General features: G+C 45.1%; 1 protein-coding gene across 1 annotated transcript in view; it reads right to left on the reverse strand.

Moving 5' to 3' along the window:
• The window catches only part of CHMP4B (charged multivesicular body protein 4B), a 231,405-nt gene that overhangs the window by 48,831 nt on the left and 162,655 nt on the right, over positions 1-19,919 (reverse strand). The window contains exon 3 of the mRNA XM_085618976.1: positions 18,106-18,220. Within this exon, the coding sequence (XP_085475102.1) occupies positions 18,106-18,220 (115 nt within the window). The remainder of the gene's footprint in view (positions 1-18,105; positions 18,221-19,919) is intronic.

Here is a 19,919-nt window from a genome sequence, read left to right on the forward strand (position 1 = left end):
AGGCAATTTAAAGTGGCCAATAACATTGATATGAGAAGCTAGAAAAAAAAAACCCTGAAAGAATAAAATAAAGTAAAAAAGGAAAATATGAACTAAGCTGGTAAGGAATATGAAGGAATATAAAATCTGCCCTTTAAAGGATAGCATAACATTTATAATATAACATTTTGGAAATATATTAGAAGATTTAAGTCATAGTAAACTAAAAAATGATAAAGATATAGGATTTGAAATATATAAATATCTAAGAATAGGTCAAATAGTCAACATCATAGATAAAATAACTATATTGAATGTGATAGATAAATCATGCACTAATAACCTATAAAGGACATCATCAAGAAATATAATAGTAATGAATAATCAAAATCCATAACCTAAATAATAGCCCTAATAAAAGATAAGCATGAAAAGTTAATACTGAGACATTTTGATGACTAATATATATATATAAAATGCTACAGAGTTGTGACTATCTATTCATGAATACAGGAAAATAAATAGAACATTCCAAAAGGACAAGATAATTTAACCAGTAAAACAGCAGAGTTCATCAATATCTGTCAATTAGAGAGACATAAGCAAAAGTAGCTGCAACCTATGGCTTAATAAGTTATATAGGAGCCATGACATCAAAATTATTTCTCATTAGAGGCAGACTTTAGAGGAGAACGGGACTTATCTCGACGTTGTTCCTGAGTTAAGGTGGAGACCGTATTTAAGGCGGAAGATGTATCATCTTGACTGCGAATAGACCGTTCAAATTCTCTGCCTCTTTGACGGGATTCATGTAGATTGCGACGCATGTCATCCACAGATGTGGGAATAGCTTGAGGATTCCGAGAAGGAGCAGGGGTAGGAGCAGACTGCGTGTCCATGTCTTGAGATGTCATGTCAACCAAAAAAACGTTGCATGTCATCTGGATTGTAGAAGTCTCTGGTGCCCCCATTTTTAGAGACTCGAAAGCGTGTTGGATCAAACAAACCATACTTAATGTCCAATTTCCTCAATTCAGGTCTCTTGGAGAGAACGCTTTCCTTCTTTCATTGGTGTCACGGGAAAAATCAGCTGCCAATCGTATTTCATAACCGTCATAAGAGTAGGAACCCCGAGTACGTGCTGCTATCAGTAGTTGTCGTACTTGCTTATGCCTTAGGAAACAAGCAATAAGGGGTCTTGGACGTGTGTCTATACCGTGCCGTGGAGGACCTAATCGATGTGCTCTCTGGATCTCAAGCAGTGGATCGAACTGAATGCCAACTAATTTAGGGAGCACATCACACAAAAAGCTTCAGGTATTCTGGCCTTCAATTTTTTCTGGAAATCCCAAAAAACGAATATTGTCTCTTCTGCTGCGGTCTTCTAAATCCACTCACTTACTACGCAGAAAAAGTAGTTCTTCATCTCTAGACTGCGTTGAAGCAATTTTATTTTCAACAATTGTCAAACGTTGATCAAGACCCTCCGTTTTAGCATGGAATAGTGCTATGTCAGCTCGTATTGATTTAGTTTCTGAGGTAAGAGATGAAATGTTTATATCCATGTCTGTTAGTCGACAGCAGATTGTTGAAATTTCTTGGAAAAGACGATCCATGGCAGCATTGAATACCGCCGAGGAAGTATTATGTGCCTTATTAGTAGGGGTGGGCGGAATCTGCAAAATCCACTTTCGCAAATTATCGCGAAAAAGTTAAAAATTATTGCAAACACGCGGAAATATCGCGAAGATGCGGAAGTTTTTTTCCCGCATGTCCGCGAGATTTTCTGCATGGTTGCGGCTCGCCAACTTGCCCATGTGGTTGCTCGCGGCCGCGGCCATCTTGTTTTCAGTTGTCTCGCGGTGCATGATCGCGAGAAGAAAGACGTGATTGCGCGACGCATGACGTCACTGCGGGCGTGAACTGTCGCGAGACAGCGCAAATGGCTAAAAACAATACAACATCTCATGGAGAACGCGACCGGATCAAGAAAACTTGTCGGCGAACGCAGGGATTCAAGTAAGGCGATCGCGCGCACGCGAGAATGTATTATTTTACAGCGCGAGCAAAAAACAAATTCTCGCCTAGCTGCGGAATGCGGAAATTTTGACATTTTCGCGCTTTCCGCGGAACGTGAAAATGTCAAATTATCGCAATTTCCGCGAACGGAACGAAATTTTAGCCCAGTCCTACTTATTAGAAGTTGATGCAGTGGAGTTTTCCCCAGACATCTTGCATGGTTGTTTTAATACATCAGCAAATAAAAGTGAATGAGAAGGTTTGTTTTCACTCTTGTTATTAGACATTCACTTCTAACTTCAAATGTCGGGGAACAAACAACCCTTCAAGTAGAGCGAATGTAAGGCACCAAGATGAGTAATCTTCAGTTGTGAATAAATAAATAATTATCAGAATATTAAATGAATTAGCACTTGAATGACACATGAGCCAGATTCCACAAAGCAAGATATAATCAAGTGCTATTGGAGTCAAAAAGCATTGAGGAAAATATCGCAGCAGTTTTATGTAGATTAGTAGAGTAAGCAACCAGTAAACCTGCAGCTGAAAAATCTCCTTATTTTAATGAAAATTATCATGAGAGAAACAGGTTGCGTATAAATATTGATGATATCATTTGAATATTGTGGTAGAGCATGAAAAGCATGACCAAACGAAATTGAGCTCTTAAGCTGATAGACATATGTCTAAATGGAATATTGTAAAGACTTAAATTGTGAGGAGAAAAAGAAATGAGGAGTTTGCGCTATATGAATAGCATTGATGCATATTGATGTACATGCAGACAGCATTAAACCTTTCAGGGAATGCTGGAAAGATCACTGCAACAATGATTTCCCTCACTTTCTTTCAGTAACAATCCTCATGTGAGAAAAAAAAATGCAGATTGCGCAGTTCTGCACATTATTTATGTTAAGCCTCAAGAGGAGTCGTCATTCATCATATATAAAATATGAGACCAGGAATATTACATCCGGACTGACGCGTGCAACACTTGTAGCCCAATTAGCAGGTAAGCAGTGAATATAATGTGCTATCAACTCACTTCCTTTTTTAACACGTCTGTACACCAATTACTTTTAGCAAAAAGTAAAGCTGTCTTTTTTCATAAATAAAGATGGTTTCTTATATCCAGGTTCACATTGTTCCATTCTTAGTCCATTTAGCAGAGGAGTCAGCAGGAATACAAGTCACACATGTGCCAGGGAACATGAATTATTACTGGGCCCGGCAGCAGTGTGTTGAAGCAATGTTTCTTATTTCACTGAAGCAGTTGAAAAAAGCTTAACCTTAACCCAGAGAACTTAAATTACTGCTGGGCCTGGCAGAAGTGTATTGAAACAATGTTTCTTGCTTGAAAAGGAACTGTGGAAAAATGTTTAAAAAGGCAACTTAATAAAACGAGAGGAGCAGTATTGCTTAAAAATGTTGTATTAGCAGTCTTGTATAATAAAAGGGAATTGTGACGTGGTTTTTTCCTCAGAATACAACACTTCAGTTATAGATGATTATAAAAAGGACCGGTTTACCTCAAAGAAAAAATGTTTTTGACCGGGAATGTTTCCTCCAGCCTGTGTCTTTGGAGTCACAGCCCAATTAACAGTGAGGTCATCGGGAGTTCAGGTTACGTAAGCACCGGGGATCCTAGGATTCTGCTAGGCCCGGCAAGCCACAATGTATCCACACCTCAGAAAAACCAGTTAGAGATGGTCTAGCAGGACGGAATTTTCACAGCTGCCAGCTTCAATGTTCCGATTACTCAGAAATGCCAAAATAACATCCTTAGACACCTGCAAATAGATGTTCAATCCATTTGAGTGCTGACCCAGAGCAGAGCCTCACAGTTAGGCGGCCATCTTCTACGTGGCCAGAACACGCCCGAGACCCCTTTTGGAAGGAATTTAGAGTTGGTACGCAATACCACTTTGTCTCTATGAAGTTGGAAGAATGGTTCTTCTAGAGTTAACGCCTGAAGCTCACTGACACGTCTGAGTGAAGTGATTGCAATGAGGAAAGTAACTTGCCAGGATATAAACTGGAGAGGGCACGGATGTAAAGGTATAAATGGTGGACTCATTAGCCTTGTTAATACAACAATGAGGTTAAAAGCTGGTGTTGGAGGAACCCTAGGTAGGATATCTCTTTTGAGGCCCTCTAGAAAAGCTTTAATAACAGGGATTTTGAATATAGAAGTTTATTCCCTGTTTTGTAGATATGTGACGACCGTCGCTAGGTGTAGTCTTATGGAATTGGAGGCTAACCCAGAAGTTTGCAAATGGAGAAGGTAACAGACAATGTTTTGAGGCTTTACTGTTAAGGAGTTAATATCCTTTACATGGCAATAGTAAACAAAGTGTTTCCACTTACCCGCATAACAGGATCTAGTAGTGGGTCTTCTTGCTTCTTTAAGAATATCCATACACTGTTGAGGTAGATTTAAGTATCCAAATTCGAAAACCTCAAGAGCCAGATTGCACAATTGAGAGATCTGGGCTTTGGACGTCATATTGCTCCCTGAATTTCAGTTAGGAGGTACTGTCAGTTGGGAAGTACCTGGTGCGGAACTACTTAAACTTCTGGTAGTGTGGTGAACAAGGACTGTCTGGCCCATGTGGGAGCCACTATGATGAGTGTCAGAGACTTCTGCCTAAGTTTGTGAATCATAAATAGAAGCAATGGGAGAGGTGGAAAAGCATAAGCAAATAGCCCTGTTCAACTAATCCCCAGTGCATTGCCCTTGGATTGAGGGTGTTGGAACCTGGGGTAGAAGTTTGAGCATTTGGAGTTTTTTGCTGTGGCGAATAGGTCTATGTCTGGGTGACCCCACTGTTGGAAGAATGGGTGGAGGACTTGTGGGCTGATTTCCCATTCATGGACTTGTTGTTGCCACCTCCTGAGGAGATTGTTGTTGTTCACCCCTGGTAGGCACTCAGCTAAGAGATAAATGTTGTGTCGGAGAGCATACCTCCAGATGGTCTGGGCTAGATGACATAGCTGAGGAGATCTGCTCCCCCCACCAAGTTTTTGCAGATAATACATGGTAGTCATGTTGTCTGTTTTGATGAGAACCACCTTGCTGCTAGTGAGGTGGAAAAGGAAGAGTTAGAGTGCTAGATGAACAGCTAGCAACTCTAGGTGATTGATATGGAGATGAGTTTGACTGGGCAATCATTGACCCTGTATAGTCAATTCCTTTGACTGTGCTTCTCAAAAAGTGATGCATCCATTGTTCTACTTCTCTGCGGAATTGGGTCTTGAAAAGGCCATCCTTTAGGGGATTATTGGAATTCCACCCATACAGAGTGTGGCAAGCTTGATGGCTGATCAATACTAGATCTTCCAGCTGACCTTCCACTTGAGTCCATTGACGTGCTAAGCATTGTAGCAATGGGCGAATATGGAGTCTGGCATGAGGTACTATGGCTATGCATGGAGCCATGGTTCCTAGGAGATGCAGGACTCTTCTTCCTGTTATCTGCCGAAGAGGCTGACATTGTGGAATAAGTGTTTTGAAGGATGTATTCCTTGCAGTGATTGGGTAATTGAGCGTTTCAAGCAAGAGGAGAGTCCCTACACATCGTGACTTGCAAGACTTCTTCGAAGAAAAACACTTCCGAGCCCAACACTAGATGGCAAACTTATCCTAAGAATGTTTATTCTCAGCCACAGATTCCATTAAATATATTCTCACTTGGAATGTTTGGGCCTGAGAGACTACATGAAGCGATACAGATTCCAAACCTACCTTAAATGGCACATGTATGAATTGCCCTCCTCCAGGAGACTCACCTTATAGACTCTGAGGAACATAAGTTGAGGAAGAAATAGCGGGGGCAACTGTATGCTTCCATCTATTTATCCTACTGGAGGGGTTGCCATATGGATAGCTCCACGAGTGCCCTTTAAAATGTGGGAGGTATGTGCAAATGTTGAGAGCCGGTACCTGTTTCTCTCGGGGAAGCTGGAAGGATGAGACATTTGTTTCCTCAATGTATATGCTCCTCTGATGATAGAAGATTTTTTGGGAAGGTGCTAGACGTACTCATATCGAGCCTGGAGATGCCACTTCTCTGGCTGTGCGACTTTGACTATATCCTGAACGGAGACAGAGAGGCACCCCCTTAGACAAAACACAAAAACGGATCTGACAGAGAGTCAATAAGGTGGGTGGATTTTGTGGATGTGTGTCGAGAGACGCATCAGAGGGATAGGGAGTATACTTACCACTCAAACGCATGACATTAGTAGTAGATAGGACAAGATACTTATAGCGCATGAACTGGCCGACAGGGTGACAGCAGTTGATCACTTGGTGCGATTCCTGTCGGCTCATGCTCCTATGGTCTTGGCATATTAGTGGAAAAGGGCAGTCCCACCTATCCCCATGTGGCGATTGCACCCGGAGGCGCTGCGGGATCATGAATTCCAAGCAGTGACGGGTTTGAAGTGATACCCAGGGGGCAACTGGGATCCACAGGATCCAGGGCTAACAAGTGGGACTCCCTAAACGAGGTGTTGAGAGGCGAATGTCTTTCTCGAGTATATGGCATCAAGCGACAGTTGGAGAGGGGACTTGAAGACAAGTAGGATGCACTAGCTGAAACCTAGCAGGGGGGGTCCGTTGGTGCAGTGCAGATTGTTAGAGGCCCGATTGGTGGTGGGAGAGACCTGGGACAGACTTGACAAATTTACATTGAAGGAATGAAGGCAACTGTTGCACAGAGAGGGTCACCGTCTTGGCCACATCCTGGCTTAGCTACTCTGCAGGGAGAGACCAAACTCCCCGATTTCATCACTGCAGTTGGGAATAGGAGAATTGCCAAAAATAAAACTGCGATTAACAACGAGCTGCAATAATATCTCGACAGAGTACATAGGCAGTGCACCGACTGGGATGGGTCAGCAGGGCAGGAGTTCCTGAGGGTGCTGGAGTTACATGACTTGAAGCTCGCACAAATTGAGGTCTTAGACCTGACCCTGATCAGGAATGAGTCCAGGAGGTGATTCAGGCCCGGTCGAAATGTAAAGCCTTGGTCCTGATGAGCTCCAGACGGAGTTTTATGCTACTTACTCTGATGTGCTGGCAGTGCGCCTGCTTGAGGTTTATAACCATGCGTGCAAGAGGGGCTCCCTTTCTCAGACCAATCGGGAAGCTCTCATCATCATGCTCCCTAGCAGGGACGCGATCTTGAGGAATTGGGATCCTACCATCCACTATCCATGATCAATGTGGATGTGAAGGTCCTCTCTAAGATTCTAGCTAAAAGACTGAGGGGTAATTGGTTAGCTTGTACACAAAGGTTTATGCAGGTTTATCCTCCAGAGAAGCTCCCTTCGGAACATTTGCAGGCTCTAGACATAGAGGAGGCATTCAACACGGTCAATTGGGAATAACTGCAGCTTGTGCGATCTCATGTCAGTTTGAGGGCAAAGATGCTCAAATGGATAGCCTTGCTGAATTCTGAGCCCTTGGCAGGGTTCACTCAAGACTACTGGTCTCTGACAAGTTCGAGATACAGCAGGTAACCAGACAGGGTTGCCTCCTATCCGCCCTGTTTGCACTGGCTATGGAGCCACTGGAACAGCATCTGCGGATTGAAATGCAGGGCTCGGGGATACAGGTGGGGAACATGGAGCATAGTGTCTCTTTAAACGCTTCATGCATTGGTGTATCTGAGGAACCAGACGCAAGCAGTGCAGCTTCTGCTGGACACACTGTGCACCTTTGCGAAACTGTCAGGCCTTAGCCTGAATGTGGACAAGTCCCTAGTTATCTCTATTGAGGGATGGGCAGGGGGTAGTGGAGGCCCACTCCCAGAACGGGGCTTACGTTGGGAAAGTGAAAGCTTTCGCTACCTGGGAAAACAAGTGGCACATACGGACGAGAAGCAGTATGGCTACAATATGGGGAGAGTTATGACGGCCCAAGAGGCCTTGGTAGCTTTCTCGAGTTAACTACCGCTATCGGTCGCAGGTAGAGTGGCGATTCCAAAAATGGTGTTCCTACCCCGCTACCTGTGTGTGCTGCAGAACCCATAGTGCCCTATAGCTCGATTGACAACTAAAAAAACTAGACAGCCTATTAGTGGACCTAGTATGGGCCAGAAAATACAGTAGAGTAGCACTCGGGGTTCTTAAACCAGACATGCAGGACGGGGGGCTTAGTTTACCGGACAATGAATTATATAGGGCTCGAAAAATCATAAAAATTGCACTAGACCTGCAGGTCTCGTAACCTGCAAAATCTCCTCGACCTAACAGAAATGCACTTGACACTGAAAGCTGAGCAAACGTGACAGGTTAACAAGATTTAAAAGCATTTTTATTGCTCATTTACTTTGTGAGCGATAAAGATGCCTTTGAATTTTGCTATCATGTCACATTTCCTCTGCTTTCAGAGGCAGAGGTCAAGTGTCAGTTTGTCTTCCTACTCGCCAGAAAGGGCGAGTAGGTAGGACCAAAAAATATCTCGTCGTGAATGAATCTGACTCGCAAATGCAAGCGGTCGCGTCGATTTTTCGAGCCTTGTACTACATGGCGTCACAATTGCAACATCCTGCACATTGGTGCAGTGAGGGCTCTAATGTGGAGAAGAGGCTCTTGGCAGGCAGGGTGGGAGCGGATGAACTGCCTCTTTGTCTCATTGCAGGAGCTCGGGAACCTACACATTGCCCATACATAGTGCGACAGACCATAGGAGTCAGCGATCCGTCGAGTCATGCCCCAGACCCCATTTTCTACACGCCTACCACTGTGGTGGTTGAGGCCCTTTTGCAGATTAAGGAGGTCATGTTAATGACTGAATGAATTGAGCGTGGTTGTGAAACATTGGAGAACTGTACATGTAACACGTCTGGGGAAGCACAAGATGCGTCCAATGTGGGGTCCAGCCAATACTTTACCAAACTCACAAAAATGCTAGTGACATCTGGCCTGGATGAAGCACAGACAATGAAGACTTGCAGAACACCACGACCAGGAGCAGCAGGAGTCTTCCTTGATTCAGTCTCGGTTCCAGGCGAAGTCCAAGTGTCCAGACGGTCGAATAATGATGTGGTTTCAGTCTTGAGTCTTGTCCAATAGGAATCTGAGGACACACCCACAGGTAAGTCCTTAAATACCCTAGGAAGGGGGTTATGACGACTCAGGAGTTCCTCTCAGAGGAGGGGCTGGACAGAGGGGAGGATATTCCCATGTCATTTGCACAGTTTCGTACCAGAGCAGGAGCCAAGGGCTCCCCGGACTGGCTCAAACCGGAGTTTGCAAGGAGGGCAACCAAATGTGCCCTTCAAAGCAGTCTGGTGGCGCTGGCAAGCACCCCCACTCCAGCCCAAAACCCACAGTCCTGTGCGCGAGGGGTCACACGTTCCTGCAACAGGAAACCTATTGGTCTACCTTCCCCTTCTTGAGCTCATCTCAGCAGCAGGAGGAGGGGAAAATTGTGTCTGTGAGCGGCATCAGCACTAGCTTGCTAGCAGACCCTGAAAAGTTGTTACTGGGAGTACTGAAAGCTTTCTGGAGGAGCCTCCCACTGAATGGAATCAAAACCGGAAACGGTGTTGGGGTATGATTCTAACATGTTTGTTTTTTTAAAGCATTTTTATTAGCGTTTAATATTAATGACAGTTAAGCAAGTACATGTACAACATATGCCCATGTCGCTCTTCCAAATGAAACATGCTACAAAAATAAAAGACGTCCTCACATTCTTGGTATATATCCATGTAGGTCAATTGTGGCTTATCAGTGCAGTATAACAGTTACAATACACCATATAACTATACAGCGCATCATGTTTGGGTGTTCCATTAATGGTGAGCATCACTGTTGTTCATCGATTAACCAGCACAGGTCCACATTTGAAGTGGTCCAGCTGCATTCGAAAAGTAAGTCCATGGAGGTCCTTACAACATATGTTTCAATTAGTTTAACTTTCAATGAACTAGCTAACCAATGCAGAGCGGTCACGACAAGCAGCTGATTCACAAACAAGCAAGCTGGGGGTAGTGTATAGGGTAGGTGTGAGAGCAGGGGATTTATCTAAAAGTATATGTATTGTATGGCTGCCTAATGCCAATCATGTCCGCATAGAAACCCAGGGAGGTGGGCAACTCTCACACTGCATCTTGTTTATAAGGTGCGCTGGAGTTTCTGATTAATGTGTACTGTGATCTCACGGTTACCAGCAAGGAGCTGCCCAACAGTCATGCACCCCAGTTATGTATGGGTGCTCTCATCCACCTGTATCTCTTCTGCCGCCCGTTCACGGTCAGGGTGTTCCCAACTCACATTCCAGCCCGAGTCACGTCTCTCACCCCAGGCCCGCTAGCAGGCCTCCATGCCGTTGCGATCCTCTTCCTGACCAGCACCAAGGACAAGTCAAGAAACCTATTTCCAACCTTCCGTTTGGGAGGTTGGGGGAAGAGGCCCAACAAACAGACCTCAGCAGTCGAAACCAAGTGCACATCTCAGTGTGTTATTAAGTGTAGTCAACACCATGTCCCAGAACTGTCACAGAATGGTGCATTCCCAAGTCATATGTATAAAATCTGCATCAATATGGTCGCATTTTGGGCAGGGGCGTGGTTCTCCACCATATACTACTTGGAGCTTGTGGGGCATTATGTAGGTCATATGGAGATAGTTGAACTGCGTATATTTAAGCCTTGTATTTCTGGGGACCATAGTAGGGTACAGCAGGATTTTATTCCATTCTGAGTCCGCAATTTTCAGATGTAAACTGATCCCCTACCACTGGCACAACCAAATGTTTACAAGTCATGACAGAGAGGGAGACCAAAAACCACTTTACCATGTGTCTCGCCGCACCAAGGGTAAGGATTGTAGTACCGTGTGTGTTGTAGGTTCCTCACGGCACCCCCTTAGAGCATCCTGAAAGTATGGACTAAAGCCTCATACCTGAGGAACTGGCCATATGGCAAGCCGATGCCAGAAACCAACTCTCCGAAAGGGACAAGTGCGCCCTGTTGTTAACAGTCCCCCACAGTCTCCAGTCCCTGTCCGTCCAGGTGGGAAGCTGCTCAACTGTGAAAAACACCAAAGGATGCCTGTGAGGTAAGCCCACTAAAGTTAAGCCCAGTACATGCAAAGAAGTTCCCTTTGTCTTTGTGACACAGCGCTCCCAACACTGCAATGCAGTGGACAGCAATAGGGTCGGGCGCGGGACCACCACCGTTTGATCGAGTAGGCAAGCCAACAGCAGGCCGGTGGGCATCGCTAGCTCCATACAGTCCTGTCTCCCCCCAGCCTCCGTCCGTCTAGCCACTGTGCAATCCACTGTATTTGGGAGGCTAGGAAATATAACTCCAAATTCAGCACTCCCAGATCGCTCTCCGCTATCGGGCACTGAAGGGTTTCTAAGGAAACCCGTTGCCAGCCTTTATCCCAAATCAATTCATGCAGCATGGCGTCCAGCTGGCGAAACCACCAGGAGGGAATTTTTACTGGAAGGTTGATAAAAAAAAATAGAGCAAACGTGGAAGCATAACCGTTTTTCACAACGAGATCTGGGCAATTATAGGTCACTTTAGGGAGCACCATAAAAAGGAATGCAGGATCAAAGAGATCCGAGTGTCTTACCAAGATTACCCTCCCATAGGTCTTCAAATGAGTGGAAGACCTGTATCCCTAAGTATCGGAAGGTGGTCTGAGCCCAGTTGAGATCTGCCAAGAGCCCCAGGGGGCAAGGGAGATCTTGGGCCATAGGGAAGAGGCAAGTCTTCGTTTTGTTGATTCTCAAACCTGAAAGGCATTCGAACTCCTACAGGAAGCCAAATGCTGTGGCAGTACCTGTTTTGGCATCTGCCAAACAAAGCAGGAGATCATTTGCGTACAGGGAGATAATGTAATCGTTTCCTCCCACAGTTAGTCCCATACCCAACCCACCCCATCTGAGCAGTTCTGCTGGGGGCTCAATGGCCAGGGCAAACAATATTGGAGCTAAGGGCATCCCTGTCTGGTGCTGCGAAAGACCCATATTGTGAAGACACCATTCAGTCTTAACTCATGCTGCGGAACTCTCGTATAGCAGGTTCACCCACTGCATCCAGCCATCTCCAAGGCCCATTTTTCCCATAATTTCAAATAAATAGTCCCATTGTAGCGTGTCAAAGACCTTTTTTAAGTCGATTGTCAAAATGGCTGCCTGTAGATAAGATTGTACTTTTGGGTGGTACAGCATAGAATATAATCTACGCAGGTTAAGTGAAGTATTACGTGGCGGGAAGAACCTGTTTTGGTCTTCATGAATGAGGGTGGACATATGCAGGAGTAAACGAAGCGCCAAGATTTTGCTAAGCAGCTTGAAGTCCTTGTTGAGCATATGAGCATAGAGAGTGGGCGGATGTCAGTGGTGCGGGCCCCTGGGCATTCTATTTAGGGAACAGGGTAACAACTGCGTCAAGCGTGAAGTTGGAAAGCATCCCCAGTCTTGCAGAATCTGCATATAGGGCCTACAGTCAGGTAGCCAACCTCAAAGGATATACAAATAGAATCCTGCAGGGAAGCTGTCAGAACCCGGGGTCCTACCCGTTGCCATGCTTTTAATAGCTACATGAATCCCCTAAACTGTCACCGGGCCGCCCAGAACTTCCAGCGCCTGCTGATCCAGGAACCTTAATGTACCCTGAAATGTCACCTGGGCCTCGGGTGGCAGGAAGGGTGAAGTGCTGTATAAATCCTTAAAATAAGAGCAAAACAGGTTATTAATTGGCCTGGTGCATAAATAGACTCCCAAGTACCTGAAGTAACATGCGTAATTGGAGACCCGCGGGACTCTGGCCTGATGAGCCATGGCAGCAACCTACCAGGACGCCCCTCTTCTTGTGCTTTTGTAAGATACCCCCCATAGTTGTGACAGCGTAGCGTTCAAGAGCAGCATGGTAAAGCGCACAAGCCTCCTGAAGGCACCCCAGGTCCGCAGCGTCTGTGCCCTGTACATTACCAAGGCTACGCAGCTGACCCTCAAGCTCGCCCAGCTCTTGATGGAGGTCACATTGTATACCTATGGATTGGCCTGAGCAATGCCTCCATAGTACAATCTCGAATGCCTCCCACTCCACTAACCCTGTGGAAGCTGACCAGGAGTTATCAGCAAAGTAATTATCTATAGTGTCTCCCACAGTCTCCCGGAAACAAATATCCTCCAGGTTCAACTGATTAAGTTTCCACAAAGGAATCAATGGGCACTCTCCCAGGGGTCTAAAATCGATACACAATTGGATGTTATCAGAAAAGGTGTGCCCCAGCTTCTCGGTTTGATCTACAGAGTAGCTAAGCCCGCTAGAACACAAAAATGCATCCAAACCTGTGTGTAGTCGGTATGTAGGGGAATAAAATAAATAGTCCCAAAAATCTGTGTGGTGTGTACGCCAAATATCTGTCAGATCCTAATGTCTCATCCAGACACGAAACCTGTTGCTATATGGCGAGTCTGGTCATGATTTTGGGCATAAACACTACCAAAGGTGATGTCCAGACCCAGTAATCTCCCAGCCAGCAGTACATATCTGCCCTCCTCATCTATAGATGTATGCAAGGGTTCAAAGGGTACACCCGCCCGTATCCTTATAAGCACTCCTCTTGCGTATGCCAATTAGGAGGTGGCAAATAACTGCCCTCTCAATCTACGGCGTAACTTCTCCACTTCACCCTGAATGAGGTGCGTCTCCTACAGCATAGCTATCTGCACTCCCTGCCTCTGCAAGTATCTGTGTATGTTATGGCGCTTAGTTGCTGAGCCCATCCCCCTAATATTCCAAGTCATGAATTTTAACATGCATTGTGCCATCGCCATATCAGATCAAGCCATATTGAGTCCCTTCCTTCCCCAGCCCGCCCATAATCTCACAACCAAAAGATCTGGAACCCGCCCTGTAAACAAAACCAAGCAAAACAAGAAAAAACCTCTGATGAACATTAACTCCCCTACCCAAGAGCAGGTCCTGCAGCAAGGCTTTATGGAAATAGGCAGCCTGCGTGTCTAATGCCCCCATCGAGTCTCCAGGATGAAGGGCAGCCAAGACCTGGGCCAGTGTGAGTGAGGGTCTTGATTTTTTTCTTTAGGAGGAAGGCATTAAGAGGGCGCATGTCTAAAATAGGACAAAGACCTCTGTCCTCCTTTGGCACCAGAAAATAGCAGGAATACTAACCACAACCTACTTCTGATGCAGGCACCCTCCCCATAGATCCTTTGGCCAAAAGGGCTTGCATTTCCAGCCGTAACATGGACAGATGCTCCTTTATCAGTCACTCTGGGGGCTGCAGGGAAGTGGAAGTGAAGGGCAAGGTGTACTCCTTTCCGGACTATCTGCAGGACCCACCAGTCCCACGTGATGGTCTGCCAACCTAGCAAAAATCACTAGATGTCGGATTCTGCATCCAACTGGGTGGCTGTGCTCCATTAAGTGCACATTAAGAGGGTTTGGCAGATGGGACAGGGGTAATGGTGGTGGGGTGGGCAGGCCAGTGGACAGAGAGGCAGGCTGACCCTGAATGTGGGGCCGAGGGCACTGCAGCACCAAAATTACTGGGCACCTTGCAGAGGCTGAATTGGCGGACGGTATAGGGTGCCTCAGTTGAAGCTGAGAAAAGAACGGTAGGGCTGATGTGGCTGGTGGGGCATATAAGCCCAAGGGAGTGTGCCTCAGCCCTGCTCTCCTTAAACCACTCCAGAGGAAACTCTTTCTTGTCCTCAAATATGTGAGTTCTGTCAAAGAGCATCTCCATAACGGACAAATGATCCATCGCCTGAAAAAACAGCTGACTGCAACCAGGCATGGCATCAAATGGCAATGCTGGTGACAATGCCCACCCGATGGAATTGGTGGTGTCCCAGCCACAATGAACTGTGAACTTGGCTGCATCATGACCATCTTGTAGGGCTTGGGTTAGGTCAGGATGGAGGTCTTCTGAGACACCTTGGAGGACTTCAGCCACTGAAACAAAGAGCATTGGAATAGAGTCCCAGGAGGCAGCTAGCATTCAAAGATCTAAGGGCTAAGCTAGTGGAAGAAAATAGTCTTTTCCCAAAGGGGTCTACTCATTTGGATTTCATATCAGACGGAGCAGTCAGAAAGGTATTCGGGTTCATCCGACTTTCAGACAACTGAACTACCAAGCTTTCATGCAGGGTCGCCCGGGGCAGGGCAGTCATAATCTGGCAATTGACCTGGGGGTAGAGTAAGGTTTGGCCCAAGTCTCCAAAAGGGTATCTGTAAGTGCCTCATTGAACTGCAAGAGGGGTCCAGTAGATGTTTACCCCAGTTGAGCACTTTGGTCAGAACACTGGTTTTGACCTCTAAGGTGGGGAACTGGAGGTCAAGAACTATGGCCGCACTCTCTCTTCAGTGCAGGATCGGGATGAGAGGAATCTGGACTCAGGTGAAGTATCAAGGGCACGGTTATTGACTTACTGAATGTCATCATATTTCCAGTCTTAACAACCACATCGTAATTACTGTCTGAATCTGTGCCAAATAAGGCATGCAAAGTTTATGTGTAAACAATGAGTATGCAGTTCCTATCAGAAAGAAAGATGACGGATCATAACTGTAGTATTGAAACCAGTAAAACACAGGAGAGTGATCTCCTTATTGGAAAAAGACCCTCACACACCTGACAAGTAGGTGTCTTGCTTCATCATCGGGTCTGCTCCTACTCGGGCCGGCGCTGCAATGCCCGTTCAGGTGCTCGCGATGGGGCCTACTTAACGGAGATCTTTATTCCAAAGCTGACAGGTGAAGTGTGAGTAAGGGTCCTAGTGTAGGTGAATGTGGAGTGTAAAGTTCTGTTAAAATAGGGAAAACTAGTCCAATCAAAATAATTTTAATGAAGTTGGCTACTCCCCTAATTAAAATGAAAAAATTGCGTATTGTCACTTAATGTTGTGCATTAATACGCTAAAAAAATGAGGTCGACATGTTTCTTGCCCTATCATCAAATCGATGGCAATTCCTCAGGACCTTATCAAAAACTACCTACACATTTTTTGGTGGTGGTCACCCAACACTAACAGTGAAAAGCGGCCACCCTTACAGCACCCTAAAAAATGTGGGGGTACCTCTGGTATCAACAAAGATTATCAAATGTTAACCCTCATTGCGTATGTTCCGGGCCTTAACAGTACCGGTCGCCGTCGACACTGAATTCTAGTGCCGGTTCCCTTAGCAGTACCAAGAAGTTTGTCCTACCCAGACGGATCGGCCGGTCCACACGGTCTGGTAAAGTATATGCCCTTCTTTGTGGGGTTGGCAAGTCAAGTGGTGGAGGTGGCGACTCGAAAGCAGAGCAAGGACTCGGTTGAGATATAGCAGTGCTGACTTGGACTCAAAGAGCACAAAGGGCACCTCGTCATCTGGCATCGATGGAGTGAGCATTGGCATTGATGCTCCAGAACTGGCGTGGAGCCAGAAACGGAGTCAGAATGGGAAGTGGAGGAGGCCCAATGGTGAATTCGGAGGTTCCTACTGGTGCGGAGGGCAAACCTGCCAGCAGTACTCCATATGGAGGGCCTTTCTGCTCCTTGAGGCCCGAAAGGTCGCCAGAGAGAGTTGGTAATGATATGAAGAGCTGGAGCATGGCCTCACAGAACTCTTCCATCTGCCTCGCTCAGAATATATTAATATGGTGACCACTCAATGTACAGCTAGAGGGTTACAGGTGTTTGGAATTAAAAATAGTGGAACCCATTCTCACCACTCAGCCATGAACTTCAGCAAGAGAGGGGACCTCCTACTAAGCGTGCGGAGTGCAAAATAGCACAAAAGCAAGGGTAGGGAGTATATATTTCACGTCACAAAAGGTACCTACTCACCAGTCGGATAGCACCTCAATACTAGTACAACAAAATAGAGGAGCTCACTGAGGACCACCAGCACTGGTAGAATTGATCTGCACTCACCTACGATTAAAAGGCACTGCAGGGCCTACACATTTATGTGGATCCCACCCAGGCATGTGCTTAGGCATCTGGCAGTTTCAGATGTAGTGGGGTTGTAGGCTGCACAAATGAGGTCATGCAGGGGCTGGAGGTTTGTTTCCTTTGAAACGTTCCACCACAGTAACTGTTTGTCTCACTTAGAATTGTGTTGCTGGTGGTCAACGAGATAGAGTCCATTTTTCACCTCTGTATGTGCTGGAAAGGATTCTAGTGGATGACATATGTAGGGAGTTAGAGCACCTGCTGGTAGGTTCTTTTGAAGCAGCTGCTTGAATTAGTTCTCCCCCCGCTCAATATAAATTGATGTATAGAAGTTATTCAGTATTCAAAAGAGAATGCAAAAAAGAAAACAGTGCCAAATACAGTCTATTTGTGGACTGGAGGGCACATATAATATCATCTCCTTGTGTTATCACCAGCATTTTTTGGGAGTACTTAACGCTTATAAAAAAGGATCTAATCCCAACACCCTACCAATGGGTTCGCTGGTTATTTTCAGTACACAAGCTTATCTATTGTCAATTTCAAGGGAACCAGAGGAACCGACTTTTACATGCTGTGACCAAGACGATTGATATTCTATGACAATTAACACAGTTTAATCAAATGAAGTGTAAACAAGAGTGGAATAAATAGATCACTAGTCCTAAATATCACACATGAATCAACGTATCAGAAAACAACGCAGCGTTGCAAAGGCTAATCCTCTATAGCCTACTGAATTAAGAGAACAGGCACATTAGCTTATAGAGAGACACTACTTGTTTAACAGACACAAGCATATGTTTGTATAGTGTGTAAGCCTCATATTTTGCACTGGGAAAGCCAGCATGCAGAGTGAGGGGTTAGAACAGGAAAGGTCATATTCTTTTGTTGTACATTTTATATGAACAAGAAAACCAATACAATCTTTGAAACCTATAAAATGAGTATATAGTGAGCCAACTTCCATTATCAATGCATAAAAACAGGTCAGTTCAAGTATTCCAAGTAAGCAAAATAAGATGTGTTTATTTGTATGCTAGACCAAAACAGGCAGTGACCTAATTCCTTAAGAACTGATGTGGCTAAGAAATATTTTCCACCCATATAACCAAGACAAGTCCTTAAAAAACTGGAAACTTAACATTGCTTTAATTCGTACTTACATCATCCATTTCTTCTCCAAATCCTACAGGTTTTGAAATGGCATCGGAAATCTCTTGTGCCAGCTCCTGCTGATCAGCAATATCTTGCATTAGCTCATCTACTTTATCTATATCCCTAAAACAACACATAAATTGAGGAAATTGTTAAACAGGAGTTGAAAACAATCTTCCACTATATTAACAAAAGCATAACTGATACAATCTTCACCAGGAAAATATAACGAGCATTTGCAATGCAAATAGGTCTCGCATTTGTGAGTTAGAGCTATTGACATTGTAAATGGCAATGTTTTTTACCTACACGTTTTATTTTTGGAGTAAATGTATGTAGTGTGCAAAATCCCTTGGAAAGGTCCTGCACTACGTAATAAATATATTGAAAAAGATGCAAAGTGTGGATTGTGTCAACAATTGCTTGGCACGTACCTCATGGGTGAAGTTTCGCCACACATGCACACCGTGGTGCTTTACTAATGCGAAACTCATTAATAAAAGTAGTGCTTACAGACTAACCAATGCGATCGGAGCATGTGAATCCTAATCCAGCTTCTCTTTCATTTTCTAGACTATTTGACTCACTCTCCTGCGTCTTGGTTATCCCCCAAACACTGGGAGGCAATGAAGTTTGCCAAGGGGGCGGGGGGCAGGGGGGCTTCCGGGGTACATGAAAATGTATTCATTGCCTAGTTGTCAAAGGTCGCCTGGTGCTATTAGTTAAAAGTGTGCAGATTTCATTAAGATACTAAGAGTACTTTACTTGCATCTATGAGAAAATCGACATTAAATAAAATGCCAGAACGCGTGCCAGTTTTCAGTGTTTTAGACAGTACTGGTTGCTTAGTTTCATTACATTAATTTTTGTATTTACTCTTTAACACAGCATCCAAAGTAGGTTACCTAACCCCAAAGCCCAGAGTTGTTAAATGACCCATAGAAGGGAGTGTTTTACAGCTGAGCAAATGTGTCCAAATGTAATTTTGGTAGTGCCATGGAATGATCAGCCAATGAGGTACTCGATGAGCAGGTACTTAACTACACATTCAAAACGTACAGTATTGTGGCTGTACACAACCGCCTCTCTTAATGTGTTTATTAACACAGAGCTTCATCTACCAGACAGTGCTCACAGAGGGGCGACTAAAGCACAGAACAAAATGTATTCATTTATCCTAAGTGTGAAGGCACCCGGAAGGCTTGGGTGCCCGCCTGGAGAGGCTAGGGATCCGAGCCCTTCTACAGACTCTGCCGTGCTCCCCTGCACCAGCAGGGCACAGCTCAGACACAGCTCAGAATCTATCCACCGCTTCTGCTAAGAATAGGTGAGGGGGTGAGGTTGGGGCATTCAGGAGTTGCCGGCAGATTTCCAGGTTATTGAAAGTGATGATTCTGATGTGAGGCAATGGAGACTGACTTTGTCAGTACCAGTCTATTTCTCTACCATCTACCGGGCTCACTGTCATGTATCCATTCATCTCTCTTTGTTAGAGGTGCATGAGCCAATATATTAATTAACAGGTAGAGACAGCGGGCGAGCCGTGAAAATGATCGGCATGTTAATCATACAGTAAACATGATGTAAATGTGCGATAATGTCTCTTCAGAATTCAAAAAAGTGCATTTCTTTAGCGCGTCACCTCATTACACAAGATTATAGCACTGAATTGAGAGGAAGCTATTAAAAGTGCTCGTTTTAAGCATGAGTTAAAACACTGCCGCTCCTCCTGCCCGACGACAATGCCACTTGTGAACTAAGAGGCGTCAGTTGGCATGCATACTCTGAATGTTGCCTAGAGTCTTATTATTTTTAGAGTAAC

This window comes from Triturus cristatus, chromosome 7 (assembly GCF_964204655.1).
Source record: "Triturus cristatus chromosome 7, aTriCri1.1, whole genome shotgun sequence".
NCBI lineage: Eukaryota > Metazoa > Chordata > Amphibia > Caudata > Salamandridae > Triturus > Triturus cristatus.